The sequence below is a fragment of the Marmota flaviventris genome, chromosome 9 (genome assembly GCF_047511675.1).
Source record: "Marmota flaviventris isolate mMarFla1 chromosome 9, mMarFla1.hap1, whole genome shotgun sequence".
NCBI classification, from domain to species: Eukaryota; Metazoa; Chordata; class Mammalia; order Rodentia; family Sciuridae; genus Marmota; species Marmota flaviventris.
In genome coordinates this window covers 12663252-12685542 of record NC_092506.1, presented here as the reverse complement: position 1 = coordinate 12685542, position 22291 = coordinate 12663252, and the positions used below count along the sequence as shown (strand labels likewise).

The 22291-nt window shown below is 43.4% G+C and overlaps 1 protein-coding gene across 1 annotated transcript in view; it reads left to right on the top strand.

Moving 5' to 3' along the window:
• The window catches only part of Stx3 (syntaxin 3), a 40309-nt gene extending 20873 nt beyond the window's left edge, over nt 1-19436 (top strand). Inside the window, exons 3-11 of the mRNA XM_027944317.2 lie at nt 5656-5755; nt 7438-7512; nt 8862-8929; nt 9986-10094; nt 10948-11021; nt 11192-11326; nt 13161-13271; nt 15045-15156; nt 17681-19436. Of these exons, the coding sequence (XP_027800118.1) occupies nt 5656-5755; nt 7438-7512; nt 8862-8929; nt 9986-10094; nt 10948-11021; nt 11192-11326; nt 13161-13271; nt 15045-15125 (753 nt within the window). The 3' untranslated portion in view covers nt 15126-15156; nt 17681-19436. The remainder of the gene's footprint in view (nt 1-5655; nt 5756-7437; nt 7513-8861; nt 8930-9985; nt 10095-10947; nt 11022-11191; nt 11327-13160; nt 13272-15044; nt 15157-17680) is intronic.
• Nucleotides 19437-22291: the final 2855 nt, after the last annotated feature.

Here is a 22291-nt window from a genome sequence, read left to right as displayed (position 1 = left end):
GACTGGACTCTGATGAGGGCCCTCTTCTAGACTGTGGACTGCTGACTTCTTGTTGTATCCTCACGTGATAGAGAGCAAAGCTAGCTTTGGCTTCTTCTTATAAGGTCTCACTCATGAGGGCTCCACTCTCATTACCTAATTACCTCCCCCTCCCCATATATGATCACATTAATTAGGCACCAACATGAATTCACTGGTGTGTGTGTGTATAAGAAACAGTGAATCCAAAATAGGTGCACTTAAAAAAATTGGAGACTGTTTTACAGGAGTATATGAAGCATGTTTGTCTCTTGAGGTTGCTTATGTTCATTTATTTATTCAACAGACATCTACTGAGTGACATCCATGCTTGACAGACACAGTGGTGGATATCAAGTAGTCAAAGATGAGAAACCCAACGTCCCAGCTCTGGAGGAGGTCCAAGTCAGGATTAGAGAGTGTGGGCAAAGTGCTACAGAGCCTAGAGGGGGGTCCAAGGTGGGGTGGGAAACTGGAGCAATGCCTGGCTAGAGGATCTGCCAGGTGACCAGTCTTGAAACATAGAGATTTGCTAGTAAGCTTGATTTTTGTTAGAACTAAGAATCTCCAAGTGGTTGGAATAAGAAATCTAAGCATTAGATTGCACTCAGCAGGTTAAATATTTTTAGCATTTTAAATAGGATTTTTGGATGATAGGGACCAAACGAGGCAAGCGGGCACGCTCTTCGTTTCTGGTCTCTTTCTGTAGTCAGGCAGGAAGCCCTGGCCAGGCATTTGCCTGTGTGCTCTCAGGCCTATCACCCACCCTTCCTGTGCTCTGTTCTCTGTTGCAGAGAATTATGTTTTGCAGGTTCCTTCACCAACTTGCTCTTGGTATGTTCGACCGAGGGCAGTGCTAGGGAGTGAATATTTGTGCTCACCCCATTCATATTTTGATTTGGGATTTCCTAGCCTCCAGAACTATGAGAAGTGTGTGCTTGTTGTAGAAGTCATCAGGTCTAGGGCATTTTTGTTATAGGAATACTAATAGGTTGGACAGGGAAGTGCTGGCTGTGTCTTCTCCCCAGACTCTGCCTCCATGGCCCCAGTTCTGGTGGACTCCACCAAGGTCAGGCTCTCGTGGCCCCACCGTCTTTGTGCCTCCAGCTGTTGCTGCTTGTTTTCAGAGTGCCTCACCATCCTCTGTTGGGCTTTTTAGCCTTTGTTCCCAGTGTAAAAAACTCCCTGTATTATTTTGGCTCAAATAATTACATAAGTTTTTGTTTTCCTGACTGAATTTTGAGTAACGCAAACCCCAGATATACTTAATTTGAGATTATGGTCTAAGAAAACTTGTTTTTGCTGGTCAATATAACTCTGAGATCATTCTTTTCTTTTCATTCATAAAAAAACAAGTTGAAACACTAGTCCCAGTCTTTATAAAACCCCCTCGGGACTTGACTGTTTGTTGCTTGTTTGACTAAGGTGACTTCTCCCTCCCTTCTCAACAGTGTTTGTTTTCTAAAGCAAAGAAGCAAGGCCGGGCGTGGTTGTGCACCCTGTAACCCCAGCTGCCCGGAGGCTGAGGCATGAGGATCATAAGTTCAAGCCCAGCTTGGACAATTTAGCAAGACCCTGTCTCAAAATAAAATGGAAGAAAGGGCTGGGCATGGAGCTCAGTTGAAGAGCACCCCATGGTTCAGTCCCCAGTACCAAAATCAGTCAGTCAGTCAATCAAACTTAACAAATCCAGAGGACTTGACTGAGAAGCTCAAATATAAGGATTGTTTTGGATTATGCCTTTTATTTTTGATACCAGGGATTGAACTCAGGAGCACTCGACCACTGAGCCACATCCGCAGCCCTGTTTTGTATTTTATTCAGAGACAGGGTCTCAATGAGTTGCTTAGTGCCTCACCATTGCTGAGGCTGGCTTTGAACTTGACATCCTCATGCCTTGGCCTCCCAAGCCTCTGGGATTACAGGCATGCGTCACTGCACCTGGCTTATGCCATTATTTTTGAGGAAAAGTAAAGGTGTATGAATTGTAAAAAGGAGGGATCATTTATTTGACTACAGCCATGCTACTTTTGTCATCTTAGAATGGGTACAAAGTTAAATTTTCAGTACATAAAAATGCATGAATTAATACCCACCTAAAGGTACAAGATACAGGGGCATTTAGGGGAAGTAGAGACTAATTCTAGGACCAGAAACAAAGCTTTTTGCTTCATCTTCCACCATGCAACCTGCTAGTTTCCAAAGCAGCACTTCCTCTGCTTTTCATCGCCTACCTGGATCCTACTGGTTAATTAAGTCCAGAGAAAGGCCATCCATGCCTTCAAAATAAGTACTTCCTTTTAGCTAGATGATAGTGGTTAGTATAATATGGTTATTACAATTGGCAACACCCAACAAGTGATTGACTTGCTGCCTTTAGATTTCCTTGAGTGGCTATCGATGACATCAGTGCCTTGTTAACATTACGATTGTCGAAAGGATTAAACGAGACATGCTTGTGGCTGGCATATAGTAAATATACGGAAATTGCTGGCAACTTTTGTAAAATATCAGTCATCATCTAACATTTATTGAGCATGGTGTGGGAGTGGGAGTGTATTTTGTGTTAAGAATTTGACCTAAGCGTGGTCAAGGACATAAAAATGCTGAAAGATGGAGCCAAAACTTGAACCTAATCTGTTTGATGATAACTTATTTTCTTCAATCCTATGTTATCTGGAGTCCCATATTACTGACAGAAGGCATTGGAAACGTATTAGCTGTAGCATGGTGATCAAAAACCAAAACATGGTGATTAAAACAAACAAACAAACCCACTTTTGGATTGGTTCCCTCCATCAGCAGTGTTTCTTGAAAGCTCATTGTGTAAAAAGCTCTCTATAATGAATTTTTCAGGACAAAGAAGTAAGGCACATGATGTCTGTGAAATGTGGCTGAACCAGTCTCACAAAACACGGGTTGAACATGCATGTTAACCTGATGTAAGTGGAATGCACGTGGACCAGGGAGAGAAGAGGAGCCTTCTATAGTGGTTCTTGCAGGCTTACCTGATTCACGAGACAGGGTTTGGTACCTAATAGATGGCTGGGTTTAAACCTTAGTTTTGCCTGTTTTTGTAGCACGGCCTGGAGTATGTTTCTCTACCTCTTTGAGCCTCAGTTCTTGTGTATGAAAAGGAGATAGTGATGGTGACCTCACAGAAGTACTGTGAAGGGCCAGAGTTGTTTCTGATAAGCGTGTGTTCAGTCAATTCTAGTTCATAAGTACATGACCATGCAGGGAATGTCAGCATGCTCAACTCCAAACAAAGAGCTCTTAGGCTTTTAGATCTGGCACTTGTCAATTTCCTACTAGGTCTCTCCTCTCCCCCATTCTCCTCATAATTTTCTGGTTATCTGGCAACTGCACAAGAGGAAATCACATGTAGCTGCTGCTGTGAAATACCCAGAAAGTCATCTTTGAGAAAAACCAGCACTTCCAAGAAAAAACAATGACACTCAGTTCAGGGGCGAAAAATCAACAGCAACAAAAAACTCCTCTGGGATTAGTCACATCCTGAAGACCCAGAGAGGTTTGTGATTACTTGGTGAACTCACTAAAGCGCTGTGAAATCAAATGCTTCCAAATGGTGAATTGATGAGGACAGAAGAGAGAGCAGTGCAGTGGGTGAGGACTGGGGGGGCGTGGTGTATGCTCCTGGGGCCTGGGACGTCCAGTAGGCAGGGAGAGGACGGAGGAAGCAGGACCCAACACTCCTGTCCATAGGGCTGGATGAGCATCTTCCATCCAGTTTCCATAGGCCTGAAGTGACTCTGAACCTGAGGCTCTGCAGACTCATTCCAGCAACTTCCCAAGTCCTGTCTTTGCTTTGAACCATTGACCAATGTTTGGGCCAGGGCACTCTTAAGTTCATTAAGTGATTTTTCCAGAAGAGATTTTGTAAGATAACTGGTCCATTGGCCATGCAAATCTAAGGTATTGTGATTTGTTAAAATTTTGTTAAACTAATTTTAAATTGGTTAGTGCATTTTGTTCTAGAAAAACGTCTTTCTCAGTCCCGTGAGTACCGTGTAGTTTCTTTCGCAAACATCCATGTGATGGAAGTGGAAACTTGTGCCATTTTATGAGCTGTAGGAGGAGCCTGCATTTGAGTGACAGAAAAAGGAAGAACAGGTGGAAATTTCTGGATGTGATTATAACTTTAGAAACCACCAGTATTCATGATGGTAACACGGGCCCTTTTTAAAGTTGAGTAGGCTTGAGATTCTACTAGAACAGTGTAGAGAATTAAAAAAGGTCTGAGATCAAACTGAGATCAAATGGACAAAGATCCCAGATGGATCCTGGAGGGAACTGTTGGGTGCTGTCTCTACCACCAGCTATGTGACCTGTAACTTCTTTAAGCATTAGTTTCCTCATTTGAATAATGCTACTAATACAGTCTTGTAAGTTATTTAGTCAGCTGTTAAAGATCTTCACAAATATTTAGGTAGCTACCTAAATGTACATCTATACTATGATGATCTTACATTGAAATTTTATTCATCTTTAAGCAAGTGATTCTGTTGTCAAATTGTGATACATTAGAGCCAAAATATTCATGGAGGGGAATACTCCTTGCTTCAGTGGCAAAAATATGAATGAATTTAAGGGTTAGAGCTCAAGTTACATTTCTTCTATTTTCTGTCCAATTTGGAAAACTGTGATCAGGTTTTTAAAAAAGGGGCAAATCATCTCCTGGAGGAAAGGGACACTGGGAGCTGCATGTACATGGAGTTGTTCTCTCGTTGTATCCAGATGTTAAGATCCTCCTGCCTGTCAGTTTACAAGCTTTCTGTTGGTTGACTGCTGCATGCTGAGGGATGAGGTAGATAGACCCTGTGGGTGCTGCTCTCTGTACATCTCCCTGCACTGAAGAGGGGCTGTGTACCTTGAGGAGGGAGCTAAGTTAGCACTTACTGTGCACACGGCGGTGCCTGGTGATGGTGTTCTGTCCAGGAGTGACGTGCTGCCGGAAATATTTCATGACACCCCGTTGAACAATCTAGAACTTTAACATGCACAGAAATGGTCCATGGTCCTAGCTTCTGAGCCCTGATCAGCTGCGGGAATCGGGTTGAGAGATCTTTCACTGGAACCCGTGCCCAGGACAACCTCTGCTGTCTCCTGAGACAACCATCGTTCATTCTCTTTCTCTCTCCCCTCTCCATCTGTTATCTTTATCTGTTTCTGTCTTTTTCTTCCTCTTCTTCTCTCTCAAAGTATTTTCCTTGCCCTTCGCTTCTTCCTTTTCTTCTCCCCACCCCCACCCTTTTCTGTCCTCACTTTTTGGGCTAAGGAGGGATCTGCCTGATGAGGTTTGCTGGTATCTTCCCTCTGATGTTCTCATGGATTTTCCTGATCTTCTTGACTCTGGCCTGAACCATGCCATTCAAGAGGGGTGAACACTTCCCTTTCAGGGAGAAGGAGGATGGATTTTTAATGACCGTTCTGTTGAGACTAGTTTCTCTCTCTATGGAAAGGGTGCTCACTGGGCAGCTAAGACTTGAAGTCATCATCTCCTTCCCCAAGCCCACCGGGTGACAGTGTCACCAGTAAGCGCTGCTAAGCATTCACCTCAGCCATGGATGTAGTCTTTCTCTTTGATGATGAAGGCTATTGTCTTTCTGATTGTAGATCGAGGAGACTCGGCTCAACATTGACAAGATCTCAGAGCATGTGGAGGAAGCAAAGAAACTCTACAGTATCATTCTCTCTGCACCAATTCCAGAGCCAAGTGAGTGTTTACTCAGCTGAGTCACCCAGTGGTGACCTTTTGCATCCGGGCAGAGGCATTCCTGTTTTCCTCGCCTCTGTGAACAGCAGGGAGGTGTCCACATCTCCCTGGACTAATGTCCACATCATATCACCTCTTTGATTTCTTTACCTTATCTGAGTTCTCACTGCCCAGCCGTCAGCTCTTCCCTTTATGGTCCCTTTTGAACCACTTACCCAGTCTCTCCTCTGCTTCCCAGCTGGACCCTCCTGTGGCTGGCAGTGACTCTTACTGCTTCCTACATACTCCATGCTCTGTCCCCCGTCTCTGCCTTCATTTATACTATTTCCTCCACCTGAAATGCTTTTCCCAGCCCCCTTTCTCAATCCCACCAGATCAAGTCCACCTTTCCCATGAGGTGGTCACGTAGGGTTCAGTTTCACAGGACTCCTGTTCCTAAGCTTTTTTTTTTTTTTTTTTTTTAAACCATCACAGAGGCAAACTTTTGTTCCTCTTAATAGTAGGGGGAATACATTTTGAGAGTAAAATTTAGGGCTCCATTTCCTGTTCCTTAAGAACAGGGGCAAGCCCAATTCTGTCATTTCACTCTACTTTTTTTCAATGACTATTACCTCAAGATTAAAGTTGGAACATTTTAGCAGAGCATATGGGAGTCGTGCCGGTCGGGTTCCTGCCCTCCTCTCCACCTTTTGTCCCACCCTGCATGTTCCCATGTTACTTATACTTTAGTCAGACTAAATTCTGTTCTCCAAATATTTGTTATTCCCTCTTGCATGTTGTGCCTGCTCCTTGGGGCTCCAATGCCAATCACCTTCAGTACCCGGTTAACCCTTAGTCCTTCTTTGAGACTCTGTCCTACTTTCCTCATCTTTAGAAGCTTTCCCAGATCCCTATCAATCCCTATCTGTGCCAGGGAGCCCTTTATAACCACCTCGTCAGAACTGCAGCCTACTCCAAACTGTATGTCAGGACTGTTAGTTTATTTTGCTCCCACCCCTCTCTAGACTTTAAGCACCTTGGAGGCGGATTCTACATCTTCTTTCTGATTCCTTAGTTTCTAGCCCCATTCCAAGCTTGTAGTGGGGTGCCAAGGACGGTTTTTGAATGAATGGTTATAGCTAACATCTATTTTGCTCCATCCATCCCAGGATAGTCCTGGACATGGAGTAGGTGTATCAAAAATACTTGCTTCATTCTAAGTTGATGAACCTTGACTGATATCTCTTTCACCTAGAATTCCCGCAGAATTCTCTCCTACCCTGTGAGATTAAGCCCTCATCATAAACCAGGTGGTTTCCTCCAAAAGAAACGTTCTCAAAACTGACTTGGGGAGGTTTGCTGAAAAAGCAGATTCTGGGGCTTAAACCCTGGGTATTTTCTTCTGTACATCTGGAAAATGGTAACTGGAGAATGCCTTTTATTTTAATCAAATATTAATTTTGGGGGTTGCAAGGGATTGAACCCAGGGCTTCATGCATAGGATCTAGCGTTGAGCTATGCATTCAGCCTGAAAATGCTTTCTAAACACACGCTCTCTGATTCTAATGATAGACTCTGGGAAACACATTAGGATGATACTGTTGAGAGCAGTGGGTGCCTAAGCTCCCACACCCTTTGCTGATGGTTGTAAAAGAAGTTAGTCCTTCCTTTTCTAATGGCTTCTACCTCCTCTGTTTACCCAGAAACCAAGGATGACCTTGAGCAGCTCACAACCGAGATCAAGAAAAGGGCCAACAATGTCCGGAACAAACTAAAGAGTAAGAAGGGAACAGGGGAACAAGCTGACCCCTGCCACCATCCACTCAGCTCCCTGCATGTACCTCCTCTGAACTGACAGTCACCTGGATGAAGTGACCACTTGTCCATGTTTGCTTATGGTTTGGGCACTGTCCCTGGAGTGACCTATGGCAGCCCCAGAAAGTCCCCTTCTCTTGAATCCTGACTGTAGTTGAAAGAGTCCAGAATTGAAGTTAGGAGATGGGAGCTGGAATGTGCTTCAGCTACTGGCCTGGTCCTTTTGCTCAGTCCATGGGTGTATTCTTATTGGTTCTGTTTCCCCAGCACCCAGCCGACATTGGAGTAGTAATTTTAGACATACATACATGCAGGATTTATTCAGTTCACAGATGTTTCTTGGTGGGCACCTCCCATTGCTGCCCACCACCTATTTCAGAGCATAGATCCAATTCTTTTGGGGAACAAAGGGTTTCCACAGTTCCATGGCTGCAGTCTGTATGCTCGCTCAAAGTACTTGGTGAGTACGTGCACTTGCTCAGATGAGAAAGCAGAATCACTGAGCCTAGCTTGTCATTTCTTCCCCCCCAAATAAATTACAGTAACTATTGTAATGGGTGTGGAAAGGGGGTTGTTGGAAGCAGCTTCCAAAAATAATAATGATAGTGTGGCTACCGCTGTGCTAATAAGCACTTTATGTGCATTCTCATTTAGCCTTCACGTTGGTCCTGTGAGGAATGTACAAGTTGAGCTTCCCTAATTTGAAAATCCAAAACCCAGAATGCTCTAAAATCTGAAACATTTTGAGCACTGATATGACCCAAGTAAGAAATTCTACACCTGACTTTATGTGAAGGATCCCAGTCCAAAAACAGATGCACTAAAAATATGATGTAAAACCCTTTAGGCTGTGTTTATAAGGTGTGTAAGAGAGAAAAGAATTTTGTGTCCTAACCCCTAGATATCTCATTGTGTGCAGGCAAATATTCCAAAATCCAAAAAATCTGAAATCCAAAACATTTCTGCTCCTAAGCATTTCAGGTTAGGGATACTCAACTAGTATTGGCATTTGTGTTATTTTATAAACAAGAGAATGAAACATAAGAGAGTATAAGTGACTTTCCCAAAGTCACAGAGCTGGTCAGCAGCAGGGCAAGGATTTGAGCTAGTCTCTTGGTGACCAAGACTCAGACCTGGTATTGTGTGGTAAAGGCTAATGAAAGCAGGTCTGTGGCTCACATGAGCTGACCTTGAGGATTACTCCTTCCTGTCGTTCCCCCTTCATGGGTGTTGTGTGTGAGCATGGGGGGGAGGTATGTTTCTTAGAAAGAAGAGGAGATGCATTGCCGGAATGACCTTCTTCTCATTCCAGGCATGGAGAGGCATATTGAAGAAGATGAAATCCGCTCATCAGCAGACCTTCGGATTCGGAAATCTCAGGTAAAGTTGTCCCTGATCTGACAATCATCTTCTCCAGTTCTTATTTTCTTTCTTTTTCTTAAGCTGTGGAGTCTTTTTTAACAAAAATTACAATTCTTATTTGGAACTCGATATGAAAAAACTGCTAAAGTCGAACTATCCAGGTTGAAGCAGGGGTCATGGCTAGAGTCCAGCCCCTTTGGGCCCTTTTCTCACACTCTCCTTCTCTAAGGGGGGCCTTAAGAACTTCCCAAGACTCCCCAAAGCAATGTTAGTGCCTCCTTGTTTCACAGGCAAAGAAACTGAGGTCTTTTTTGAAAAGACTGTTAGTCATTAGTTCAGTTTGGAGCCAGGAACTTGGGGGATCATCTGTATCCTTCAGGAGCTGCATGACATTCAAGTGGCCGTGGAACAAGTATCCAGCTGGAAACAAGTGAGGAAGAGCAAGAGGCTGGTGAATCTCTAGTCAGTTTTACCGTGACTGAATTTGCCTGGTGGTAGTGGATTTGGATAAAATAGAGATAATGGTGATTTTGCAAAAGGCAAACAAATAAGGCTTATTTCTGAGAGGTAGGCAAGGAGTAAAAGTTATTATGAAGGTTTGAGCTGAAGCATCCAGGGCTACTAGAGAATGTATCTACCAATAAGTAAAGAAAGTTGAGGTGACAAGTTAAAGTAAGAACTCAAGGATCTTCGGTAGCATGACCTGTGGGAAGGGAGGCTGACAGCTTTAGAAAACAAGCCAGGGGTGTGTCAGAAAACTTCTACTAGTCCAGGTAGTTGTAGGGCTCCAGGATTCCCAGAGATGGTCTCCTTTTGCCTCTTAATTACCATGTGAGGTCAGGAGGATAGACAGATACTGCAACCATGCTTTGGAATAGCAGTAGACTTATCCAGTGATCCAAGCTAGGAAGTAAAAAAAAATATCATACTTGGTCTTTTGAGTCCCAGCCTAGTGCTGCTGTAGATGAGGCTGTGGGGGGTGGGGTGGGGAAGGGAAGAAGCTCTATAGCAGTTGTGCACCTTTTCCCTCCCTCACTTCCGGGGGACATAACTCATCTAACATTGTTTCCACAGCACTCCGTCCTCTCTCGGAAGTTTGTGGAGGTGATGACCAAGTACAATGAGGCTCAGGTGGACTTTCGTGAACGCAGCAAAGGGCGAATCCAGCGGCAGCTTGAAATTAGTATGTGTTTAAGGTTTGGCGTGTGACCCTCCTCCCTCTTTTCCTACTATGTGATTGTCCATTCCAAGTTGTGACACTATAGGAGAACAAGCAGCAAGCACCCCTGCTTGTGGCTTCTGCTTGATATTTTGTGCCCAATCTCAGAGCAGATGTTACAGCATTGGCACATCCTGCATCTTGGGAAAGGTGGCACATGGTTGTCAGGTCCAAGTCATTTTATCCCAGTGGAGTCCAGCACTTTTTCATCCTAGAGGGGAAGCACGCACCTGCTTCCCCTCGTTTTTGCTGTCAAGTAGCAAAGCACATTTGTGAAATAAGAGCGTGGTGCAGGTTGCCATGAGGAATAAGGACATGCATAAAGCTGTGCCCTTTAGGAACTTGTGATATGGAAGGCAGGGCCCCCTGCAGGGTGAGTGTGCTTCAAGTGGGATGAACTGTATGAACAGGCATGCATGTGTGTTTAGGTTGTAGGCCATCCGGGGTCTGGGAAAAAGGGTGTGTTTGGAGTGGCAGTGTAAGGTTAAGATGGTCGAGGGAAGGCTTCCCGTGAACTGTACATTGTAAGGAAGGCCTTGTAGTCTGTAGCGTAGAGCATGAGGTTAGTACACAGCCCGAACTGGGAAGTGATGTGAGCACCATGATCTGTACTTTAGGAAAGGAGCTGCTATTTCTGTTATGGATGGATTGGATGAGGGGAGGAATCAGAAGAAAAACATCGGGAGGCTTTGGGGGCAGTGTTGTAGAGATCCTGGTCTTTAGAATGAAGCAACCAGATTCTTAATTTTCAGGAAACTTTAAAAATGGAGTTGTGCTTTGATCTTGAAATTGATGCTCTACTTCTTTTGTTATAAAGCTGGCAAAAAGACAACAGATGAGGAGCTGGAGGAGATGCTAGAGAGTGGCAACCCTGCCATCTTCACTTCTGGGGTGAGTCATGTGGCCTGGGAAGCTTCACCTGGTCTAGCAAACACAGGATAAGCTGCAGTTGCAGGGACATAGGGGATGTGAGGAGCCCACCTGGGTGTGTATGAGGGCAGCTGCAGGGGCAGCCTTGATTGCAGGGGAGGCTGATGGCCTGTCTGTGTGGCCTGTTGCAGATCATCGACTCGCAGATTTCCAAGCAAGCCCTCAGTGAGATCGAGGGTCGGCATAAGGACATTGTGAGGCTGGAGAGCAGCATTAAAGAACTTCATGACATGTTTATGGACATCGCCATGCTGGTGGAGAACCAGGTAACTGGCAGGGACGGAGGAGAGGAAAGCTCAGGTTCCCCCTGAGAACAGCGGAGGAAAGGCGTAGTGGAAGTCAGGTGAGGAAGGGTGAACCAGGGAACTGCATAACAGGAGCAGAATTCCATAGCTCAAGGAGGTGCGCATTCTCATCAAATGCTGGCGCCTTGGGCCGCCTCAGCCTTATCTTTCTTGTCCGTTACTTGACTTCACAGTCATTGCTAGCTGACACAGAGTCTGATATGTTATATCAAATGCCTAGTTCACCCAGCCTCAGGATTTTTTTTCCCTCTTTTTTTTTTTAATATATTTTTTTTAGTTGTAGTTAGACACAATACCTTTATTTCACTTATTTATTTTTATGTGGTGCTGAGGATTGAACCCAGAGACTCACACGTGCGAAGCGAGTGCTCTACCGCTGAGCCACAACCCCAGCCCCTCCTCCTTCTTTTTTTTCAAATTAGAGATAGGGCTTCTTGGTGATGGCTTAAATAGTCTCCTCATGTGAGACTAATGACGTTGAAAATGTGTTCTTTTATCCAGTTAATAGTGACAATTTAGTGAAACCTAAAGAGGATTTTGTTCTTTTTTTTTTTTTCACCTGTGTTTTTCTGAAAATTTGGCAATTTTTTTGTTAAGGAACAAGAACAAACATAAGGGAAAAAATAGTAAAAGAATAAGAACAGAAAATCTTGGAAAACTCAGGGTGCTGAGTTTGGTAGGGTGCTGAGGATTGAATTCTGTATTACCTGCATGTGGGGTTAGTGTCACAGCACCAGATGGTCCCGAACTCTTAGGACACAGATATATATGCCACAGGGTCATAGTGCTGTGACACGTTTACCAGGAATTTCCAGATGCTCTGCCACCTGGATAGGATTGGAGACTGCTTCTTAGGAAGACAGTGCAAAACCTAGGTGAAGCCTGAGTGTGTCTAGCTATTTCTGACATCAGTTCTCTGCTCTGGGCCTGATTCTTACCCCCACTTCCTTCTGGTTTTGAGACCATTTCTCAAGTCCCTTCCTCCCCACTTTCTTTTTTCACCCCACACTGCCTTGCCGAGGAACGGGTTTGAGATTCAAGTGATGGTAAGTGCCTTGCTCTGTTCACAGTGGGCCAAACGTGATGGGGTTACACTGAGGAAGTCCTGGGGAAATGAGGGTAATTTCCATTCTCAGACACACAGGAATTAACCAGAATGGCCAAACATCCATGTCAGGAAGTAATAGTTGGGCAACATTTGAGAATCTTATTATGAAACAACCATCTAGGAAGGAAGATATACCCAAACAGCTTGGGTAAACCCGGTGTCTGACCTTAGGGACCTGGGGATTTCTCTTGGAGAAAGCAAATGTCTCCAACCTCATACTTATTGCATACCTACTGTGTGCCAGGCACTACTCTACAATATTGAGCAAGGTCAGTGTGTGCTGAATGAACTTTCAGGTCTGAATGACCAGGAAGAGGCCAGTACCCTGGTGATACTCTGAAAACATGAGATATATAGCTCCTCCCCATATACTTAATTTAGAGAGAGAGATATGGGTGAGGGATCCCTCAAGAGTATATTCATATGTAGTTAACAGGCATCTAGACAGTCTGCTGCACATGTCCAGCACAGTGCTGGTTATAGAGAAGTAGTTCAATGAACGTCCCTTGAATGAGTGACACCCATCAAGGCTGCGAAGTATAGGTAGTCACATGGGAAATGCAAAGATGTGACCTACAGAAGGTGGAGTTTCAAGGTTTCTCGATGCTCCTCTTCCCTAAAGGTTCTAAGTGGCTAGGGATGTTCTGGACAGGTTAACTGGGTGTGACTAGTGTCTATTCTCTGCAGGGCGAGATGTTAGATAACATAGAGTTGAATGTCATGCACACAGTGGACCATGTGGAGAAGGCACGAGACGAAACTAAAAGAGCTGTGAAATATCAGGGTCAGGCCCGAAAGGTGAGATTCTCCTGCTACCTTCAGAGAAGGGTCCATTTTGTTCGCTGTCTCTCGCTCTTTCTCTCTTCCCTCCTCCTGTCTCTGTTTCTGCTGCTGCCTCCTCTTGCACCTGGGGAAAGGGAACCATGATTGACCGGATTGAGAACAACATGGACCAATCAGTGGGCTTTGTGGAGCGGGCCGTGGCAGATACCAAAAAGGCTGTCAAGTATCAAAGTGAAGCTCGGAGGGTGAGCGCCTTATCCTCTGCTGGTGGTACTTGCCTCTCCTCTCTGGTCACCCCCACCTGTGTCTCTGGGCCCGTGCCTTTGAGCTCTGTCCTTGCCTCATCATACCCTCCTTCCCTCAGCCTTTCCTAGAGACTAGCTGCTCACCCTTCCTTCCTAGTGTGCCTTGCATGGATCTGGCTCACGTGCTCTCTACCCAAGAACATGCTCAGCAGGCAGCTCTGCAGGACAGACGCATGGTCCAGGTCTTGCTGCTAGTCCTGTCCTGGATGTAGCTCATGAACTTTTCAGACACTACACTTGCCTCTTCTGTTCTTCTGACTCTTTTCATTGTCTTCCACTCCAGTAGCCCAAGCCCGGCCCACTTTTCTTTTTCTCTGTCTCATACCTTGCACTGTGCTAATTGCTACGTACATATCTCATAGCTGTGGAGGCGTCTATTTTTTCTACTTTTAGATGAAACAATTGAGGGCCAGAAGTTAAGTAACTGGCTTCAGGTCATCTAGTAAATACAGGAGCTGGGTCTCAGATTCAGATCCCAATCATGCTTTTTCCACTAAACCTTGGTGTTTGCCTTCTCTTCTGGGCCTTTGCTGCTCAAGGACTTATAAGATGCTCTACTCATTGAGTGTGGGTATCCAGTTTGGGGAGCTTCTTCCATTTACTAATTTTATTTCTCATGGGCTCTGATATTTTTGTTCTCCAATGCCTTTTCTTCCAACTGCATCTATTGCTTATGCTGGTACTTAGGGAGCTGGAAGTTATTTTATGTGATGAACCCATTCAGTATACTGGGTCTGATAGGTAGAGGTGGACTTTAGGGGACAGATGAAAAGAAGTTAGAAATTAGGATTAAGCCAGGTGTGGTGGCACATTCCTGTAATCCCAGTGGCTCTGGAGGCTGAGGCAGGAGGATCTCGAGTTCAAAGCCAGCCTCAGCAATGGCCAGGCACTGAGCAACTCAGTGAGACCCTGTCTCTAGATAAAATACAAAATAGGGCTGGGGATGTGACTTAGTGGTTGAATGCCCCTGAGTTCAATCCCTAGTATTAAAAAAGAAAAATTAGGACTCTATAAAAATGTGTTTATACTCCTTAAAAAGGAATGCTTAGTCACTTTATGTCTTGGATAATTGCTACTTGGAGACCCCATGGTGGTGTCTCTTACTACATTTGTCCACATTTATAAGACTGTAGTGTGAACTGAGAGCTAATACAAGCTCCATATTTCCATCTGCTGGCATTGTTAGTCTAGAAGTAATTTAAGATATCCTAACTGATATCCTTATATAGAGTTGTAAGCTGCTGCTGCTTCTTTCTTCTTTCTTCTTTTTTAAAAGGAGAAAGAAGATTTATTGCTTTGCTAGCAAAGGAGAAACACAGGGGACTCCTGTCCCAAAGGCTGTGTTACTGAGATGTAAGCTGATAATTTGGATTGATAAGATAGATGCTTTCTATCAGAGATGAGAGGGGTTGGGTTTTAGATGAATTGCTTTTTTTTCCCTGTAATAATGATTTGTTTTTGTTTGTCTTATTCCCTTCTCCAGAAATTGATAATTATCATTGTGATAGTAGTTGTGTTGCTGGGCATTTTAGCATTGATTATTGGACTTTCCGTTGGGCTGTAATGAGTGGCCTGCGGGGCTGCTGCACTGAAATGTAAGTAAAGGGGTGGTTCTCAGGGACTCTGAACTGGCTTCCCATGAGGAAACTGGCCTGGGACTTCACATTCCTCTTCCTTCCTCTAATGACTGTCCTTGGGCATAATGAATTTTCTAAAACTTTTGGTAGCCTGTGGATACTTTCATCTCCTTAAAATTCTCTTCTCAGATCTGGCTGCATCAGATGGGTCAGGTCTCCTTTTGTTCCTGTTCTTTAAACTGTCCCTGTCTTCTGTTTTCTCTTGAGTGTCTCCCGGCATACCTGAGCATCCCATTAACACCCAGGTGGATGTGAGGGAGTCTGTGTCTTGGATCTGGGGTCTGTCTTCTGAATTCCTACTGAATTCCTACACAGCTCTTGGGCTTTGCTTTCTATATCCTCGTCACTGTGAATGAAGCTTTGTATTGGGGTTTGGATCCTGTAGTTTTGTTTGTGGCTGACTGGTTTGATCTTGAATGAGGTTATAGCTAACATTTCCCAAGTACTGAGTTGTAGCAAACAATATACTACACAACTTGTCCGTGGATCATTGAATCTGTAGGATACTCTCATGGGATAGGTAGTGCTAATGTGCACATTTTAGAGAAATTGAGTCTTAAAGAGAAGTAAAGTTGAATAGCACTAAGTTCACACAGCTAGTAGTGGATCTAGGAGAGTTCTTTATTCTTTACTACATTTTACTTTGTCTTTGTAAAATAAGGTAGCTATTTATCATTGTCTACAAAGTCTGGAGAATTTTTCAGAGTGACTTTAAAATCAGTGCTATTAATTTTCTTAAAAATTTGTTTTTAAAAGATAGGGCTGATCATTAAGTAGCAATTAGCATGACAGAATGATCTAGTTATGAAGACTCTGTGACTTTTAAGATTTTTTTTTTCTGAATAAAATGTAGCATGTGTAGTTTTTTTAAAAGCCTATAAAGTATAGAAGAAATGAAAATAGCTTTAATGTTATTGCTAGTAACCCTGTAGCATGTTCACACACATACTCAGTTTTATACAGTTCAAACTATATTATCTATTATTTGTGCCCAGTGACAAAATCATAAGGATCGTCCCCCACACAAATCTCTTTGTAAATCTAATCTTCAACATGAGATTGTGGATATGCTTTCAAATAGTTAACACTTTCTCAACATTGGAGTTTGATTTTTTTGTTATAACGCAGTGTGACTAACCTTATGTAACATTTCCCCCCTTTTTATTTCTTCCTCATTGTAAATTCACAGAAGTTGAGTTTCTGAGGTAATAGAGAGAAACATTTTTCAGACTTGATGCATACTTCCTTATTGAGACCCAGAGCTGCCCCTTCGTGTTTTTGTACTTAGTTCCAGTGTGTTTCTTCATTCCTCTTTTTTCCTTGTGACGAGCAGGTCTGAAAGTCAGATTATTAATCATATCACTAAACATACCTCTTCTTGAGAGAGAAACAGTAGCTAGGTGACCGGCTTCTCAGAGGCACTTAATTATTGGTGTTTTTTTTTTCCTTTTTTCTGACATTTGCCATGTAGTCCTTGATGGCTTCTTGACTGTAAAGATATTGAGTTTTGTCCTGAATCTTAACTATCTCATTGGAAAAGATGTTTTTTTTTTGTTTGTTTGTTTGTTTTTAAAAAAGGTGTGATAGCTATCTTCCCATATCCTTGGTTGATAGATGCCTTCCAAATTCATGGTGCCCCTTGCAAATTCATGCCCATTTCCAGGAGTCCTGAATGTAAATGAATAATTTTTGAGGTGACTTCTCATGGATAGGAGACTAATACATTGTTTCTAGTTGACTAACCCCTTCTATAAGATGCTAATTTGCTGAAAAGTTGCTCCTCATGGTTCATTCCATATTCCCTAACAAAGTCAACACTTACATTACCTAGGTTTGGACACCCTCATCCTTGCCACCTGAGGGGACGAGGTCTCTGAATAGGAGGGAATGAAGGCAAGCTGGGACTATGCTCCCTGGACATAGATCAGCTATAGCTCTAAGATACTATCAATATCCCCAATTTAGATGGGGAAACTCTTTGAAGCTCAGTGAAGTTAAGAAATTGGCCAAGCTTATGTAGATTATAAGGTGGAGCAGTCATAATATGACATTAGAACTTTCCCATATTCTTTTCATTTTGCCCTTCTGCTTTCTAAAGGGCATAGAAATTCGAGTACCAGAAGGCTCTGGAACCTAGTATTCAAGAGGGGAGCCAGAGAACTGATGTTTTTAGCCAGCAGTGATTGCCCCCACCCAAGTCTTCCCAATATTGTGACAGCCTGTCTCTCTCACACAGACTTATACAAGGCCCACAGAATTTGCTTTCTGTTGCTCCCTTAGTTGGGATCTTTGTTCTTTTGCAGTGGAATATTTAATCCCAGGCCCTATCTGGGTTTGTTGGTTGGCTTTCTTTTTTTGTATTTTTTATATTCTTTTGCAGTTGCTTCTGATCATTGTACCTTCCAGGGTTGTGAGTGGTTTCTCCTGTTGCTCCTCCTCCTCATATGGTACGCTGATCAGCTCCTCTCCCCGCCTCTCTTAGAACCTGATTTCACTCCAGCCTGGTGGGACCACCTTTATCTTCAGATGGGAATGGAGTCTGAATGGCCTTCCTGAGAGCAAAGGGAACCCGTTCCTTTGTTTCCTTGTAACCATCCTTGGACCTGACTCAGCAATCAATCTAGCCCTGGAGGAATCTAACCTACCTGATGCAACCCCAAGTTCTCCTCAAAACCAACTCCTGCCCCAGCAACTGAAGTACCTTTCCTCCTGGACCATATGAACTGACCCAGATTTTTCCCTCCTGTGGTGTGTCAAATTATGCCTTGCACCTTGGAAATCCCATGTGAGACTATCCCAAGGTGCTGCATCTTCTACCTCATGGAGTATACTCCCAGAAATTACAGTGTATTTTTCTAGGGGAGTATCTTTAACAAAGCAGATGGATTCTTCTAAATTTGGCAACAATAGGGTTTAGATGGGAGACTTCTGCATGGCAGGATGCCAGTCCTGTCGGTCCTGAAAACATGAGTGACTGGCAGATGCCATTTTGGTCCAAAAAGTTGACTTGCTTGAAATTCAACTTCAAATTAAGCTTTTAATAAGATCAACCTGGGGGCCAATTTGGTCTTTCTCTAGGTTGTGTTCTCATGTTTACTCAAAGAGGGACCAAGATGATAGTCATCTGAGGTTGCCATTTTCCAAGGCTGAGGATTTGGAATATTTGTTTCCCTATGAATTTTGGAAACTGGCTTTTCACCTTTGGAGTGACTCTTTGTGAAGCTGTTGCCCTGAGGCCAAAATTAACCAGGGATTTAAAATTGGGCTGGGGACAAGGTGCTAGAGTCTCAGACTCTGAAAAGGTTTCATGAGGCTGAGTGTTCAGTCACTCATGTGTTCAGGTGTATTTTTAAAAGTGTGTATGTGAGATGCATGTACATATATATGTGTCTGTTTCTCAGGAAATAGGAAACTAGAAAAGAAAGATACTATGACCTCAAAAATTAAAAAAAAAAACTTTTTTGAGCTAGACTAAAAATTAGATAAGTTGCTTTTGTTTACTTGCAAATGAATCATTGTAGAAATATGATCATCTTATGTCATCAACAAAGTTGTTTTCTAGAAGAGAACTGGGAGAATCAAATGAGATATTCAGACTGAGGACTGAGTTGATTTCTGGTTTCTGTGCAGCAGGTACAGGTGTAATGGTTTGACACCTCTCCCCATCTGTTACCTCCACTAGGCTTTCCCTGAGAACATCCCACAGCAATCCACATGACCTATGGGATGTCCTGTCTTAGATGGAGTTAGTTGGGAGAGACCGGAGACTACCTGCTATTGGGTGAATGAGCTTGACAGGTTCTTTGTTTTCCCCAGTTCTTGTCACAGAGGAAGCAACAGCCAGGAAATTTTCGTGTAGTGACTGCTAAGCTGTAGGTAGCCCCTAGATCCCTGTCAGTCTCCCTGATTTTGGGTACTAGCTGTATTTCAGCTTTGACAGTAATGCTTTCTAAAGAAGAGAAAGCACCCTGATCCAGGCACTGCCTATTAGCTTCCTGTGCAAAGGCTCCTCACTTCTCACTACCCAGCACTCAGACAGAGCCACAGGGATGCCCTTCTCCCCATGGCTATGATGTTAGAAGACAGGCTGTAATCTCAGGCCTTTACTGTCATCTGAGACTGAGGCCTGGGGCTTAAAGTTTGGAATGCAACACATGAAGGGTTTTTGTATTTTTTAAATGTAAATTTGATTATTTTATTGCTAATTTAAAAATAAATGACTTTCTAATGATTGCAAATCAGTTCTGTCTCTTATCTCCCTGCAAACACTTGGTGATCTGGTGCCACCATGTGGTGGTTTCTGTTCAGGTTTTGGGACTCTGGTGGTTTAGAAAGTTCAATTTTTTGAAAGTGGCTTCACTCCCAAAGAATGCAGTGTAACTGCACTTGAGTTTCAGAGTTGAGGTCCTGCCCACAAAAGAATTTGTTCATTCGTTCAGAGCACCTTGCTATTTTTCTGTGAACACTCCGGGTTCCAGAAGCCAGATCCATCACTCTTCCCTTCTGCTGCTCCTTTTCCCTTTGTACCCTCCTCCATGTTCAGAGGCACCAGTCTTCCTTTAGTCAGAACTATCTCCTTCACAGTGATGTCATTGCTCATGTGCTTTTTCTTTCCTTGTCTGGATGAGCAGAAGAAGATCATGATCATGATCTGCTGTGTTATCCTTGTGATCATCTTGGCTTCCACCATTGGGAGCATATTTTCCTGAAAAAGGTGAGCTGTCATCGGGGAGGAGGGTCAGGTCTGCTTTCACTAAACACTCTTGTGTTCGGGAGCATTCACTGTTTGTTGCCAGTTTCCCTAATCTGTGTGTGATAAGGTGCTAGAATAGGTAAAGAGTAAACTAAGGAAAAGGATGTTTCAGATAAAAATGAGTGGAGCTGGTAGCAGTCAGTGGGAGAGCAAGGAAGAAAGGAGGCAGAAATCTGTCCCATAACTGCACCTGGGAGCAGAATGCTTTGTACAGGTCAAATTGTTGATTCCTGCTGTAAAAATTGAGCCTTGGTGTCTGGGAATGGCAGAATGAGAAAGAATTAGCTCTTGCATTAGGTGGACCCTGAACTGGGGTTAGGATAAGATAGTATAACCTTGTGAATACTGTCTTACCCCTACTGAAGAGGGAGTTATTTGAAAATAAAATACCATGCTCTACAATCTATGATTTTTTCCCCTCCATTCTTCTGTTATTTCCTTCTGCCCTCACAGATGGATCTTCGTGGCATTTCCAATCCTTCTCCCACCTTTGTGGGGTCATCACTTCACTGCAGACTCCTCATCAGCTTCACCTCTTTCCATTAGGCAACTTATTATGACACAAGGCATCAATCAACTACTTATTACGTTATGCAAAGGGAGAATATATGCAAATATGAAAATGGGAGGGGGAAGGAATGAAGGAACAGAGGGCACAGCAATATGTAGTTGGTTAGGCAAATGGTTTAAAGGAAGGGCCTGCAGGGTACATCAATAGGCATAATGGGTACCTGCTTAGGAGATGACGACTGGAGCCCACACCAACAGGATGGCTGTGGAGGCAGTTCCTGTAGCACACCCAGTTCAACAGGGTCTTCTGTGAACTGCTGTGAACTAAGATCAGCACATCTGTTACTTCTGCTTTTAAGGCTCTTCTAGGTCTCACCCTTGACCAACTATATATCTTCTTCCTTCTTCAGGGTCCAACAGTAGTCTTCAAATTGGGAGGTACCAGGCCTTGTCTTGCTCACTGCTCTGTCCCCAGTGCTTAGCACAGTGCCTGCCACTCACAGGTGCTCAAATATCTGCTGACTCAGCGATCTATTATTAAGCTGTGATTCCACTCACGGATGAGTGCATGGGATTGACTCTTTAAAGGCATCAATGGGAACCTTTTAAAAATTTTTTTACTTATTTTTTTTATTGTCAGAAGCTGTGAAAGCTGACAGCCACTGGGCTGATACACTTAACAGCCCCCCCCCCCCCCACCGCCCAGTTTTTTTTTTGTGTGTGTGTGTGTGGGTGGTGATGGTGGAGTCCTATTAGTAGCCTCTTTCCATAAAGAAGATGGTTGGTTGCAGGATGGCAGTTCACTAATAGACCCCCAACAAAAGAAACATGTTTATATCAAGACTGAACCTCCAACAGTCAACATACCATGCTCTGTAGTCCACACAAACAGGTGAAGTGTGAGGTAAGAAAGGAGGAGTAAGCGGTTGCTTGCTTTACTTCTTCGTGGTATGTATTGCAGGCTGAAACTGTTGGTTGGAATGCACCAGCACAGAAGTGGTCCCGAGGCTGTGTCCAACTCAAGGTTGTTCTGTTCCCCTTTAAAAACTATGTATATGTGAGTTCCAATATGAATGATTTACTTAGTGATTACACTGCAAAAGGATCACTAAAAATACATTAAAAATTCATAGTACATGACTTGTTGAGGACCACCCAACTGTGCAGATGTATACTTCTGAAAGTCGGTGATAAATTCTTATTTTCTTTTCTGGAGATGTAATTTTTTTTAAGAAAATGGGATAAAAATGACATTTTTATCAGTGTGCTTTCTATTAATTTTCAAAAGCAAATGGTTTAACATTTCTTGTAATTTGTGTTTCCTTTAGTTTGAATAGGGGCTATAACTGGCTAGCTCTGAAATATGGATTAATCTTGTTATAAACAGGGTGCTGGAACCGTGGGAATTTGAATCACATGGGGTCCTCATTCACCCAGCAGTGGTAATTTGTGTGCCAGATGGCATACGGCACTGTGCTAATCCTGCAGAGACACAAAGAGCCTAACACTCCCCTCCTTGGAGACCTCCAGACTAGGAGGCACCATGTAATTTCAACTTTTAAGTTCCTTTGCTAAAAGCTTTGTTCCTTGTCATATTGTCCAACATCCCCTCTTTCCAGATTCAAAGAAGATGGGTAGATGGCACCAATAAATATCTCTTGAATCCATTAACCTATTAAGTGTCATTATTTTCTTTGTTACTACTCCAAAAACATTTGTATCTCTAACTAGTAAATGTCATGGAAACTAGTTCCTGAAGTGTGTACACATGAAAGGCAAGGGCGGACATTTTAAGTCAGACTTTCATGAGTGATGAAATGCGAACATCTG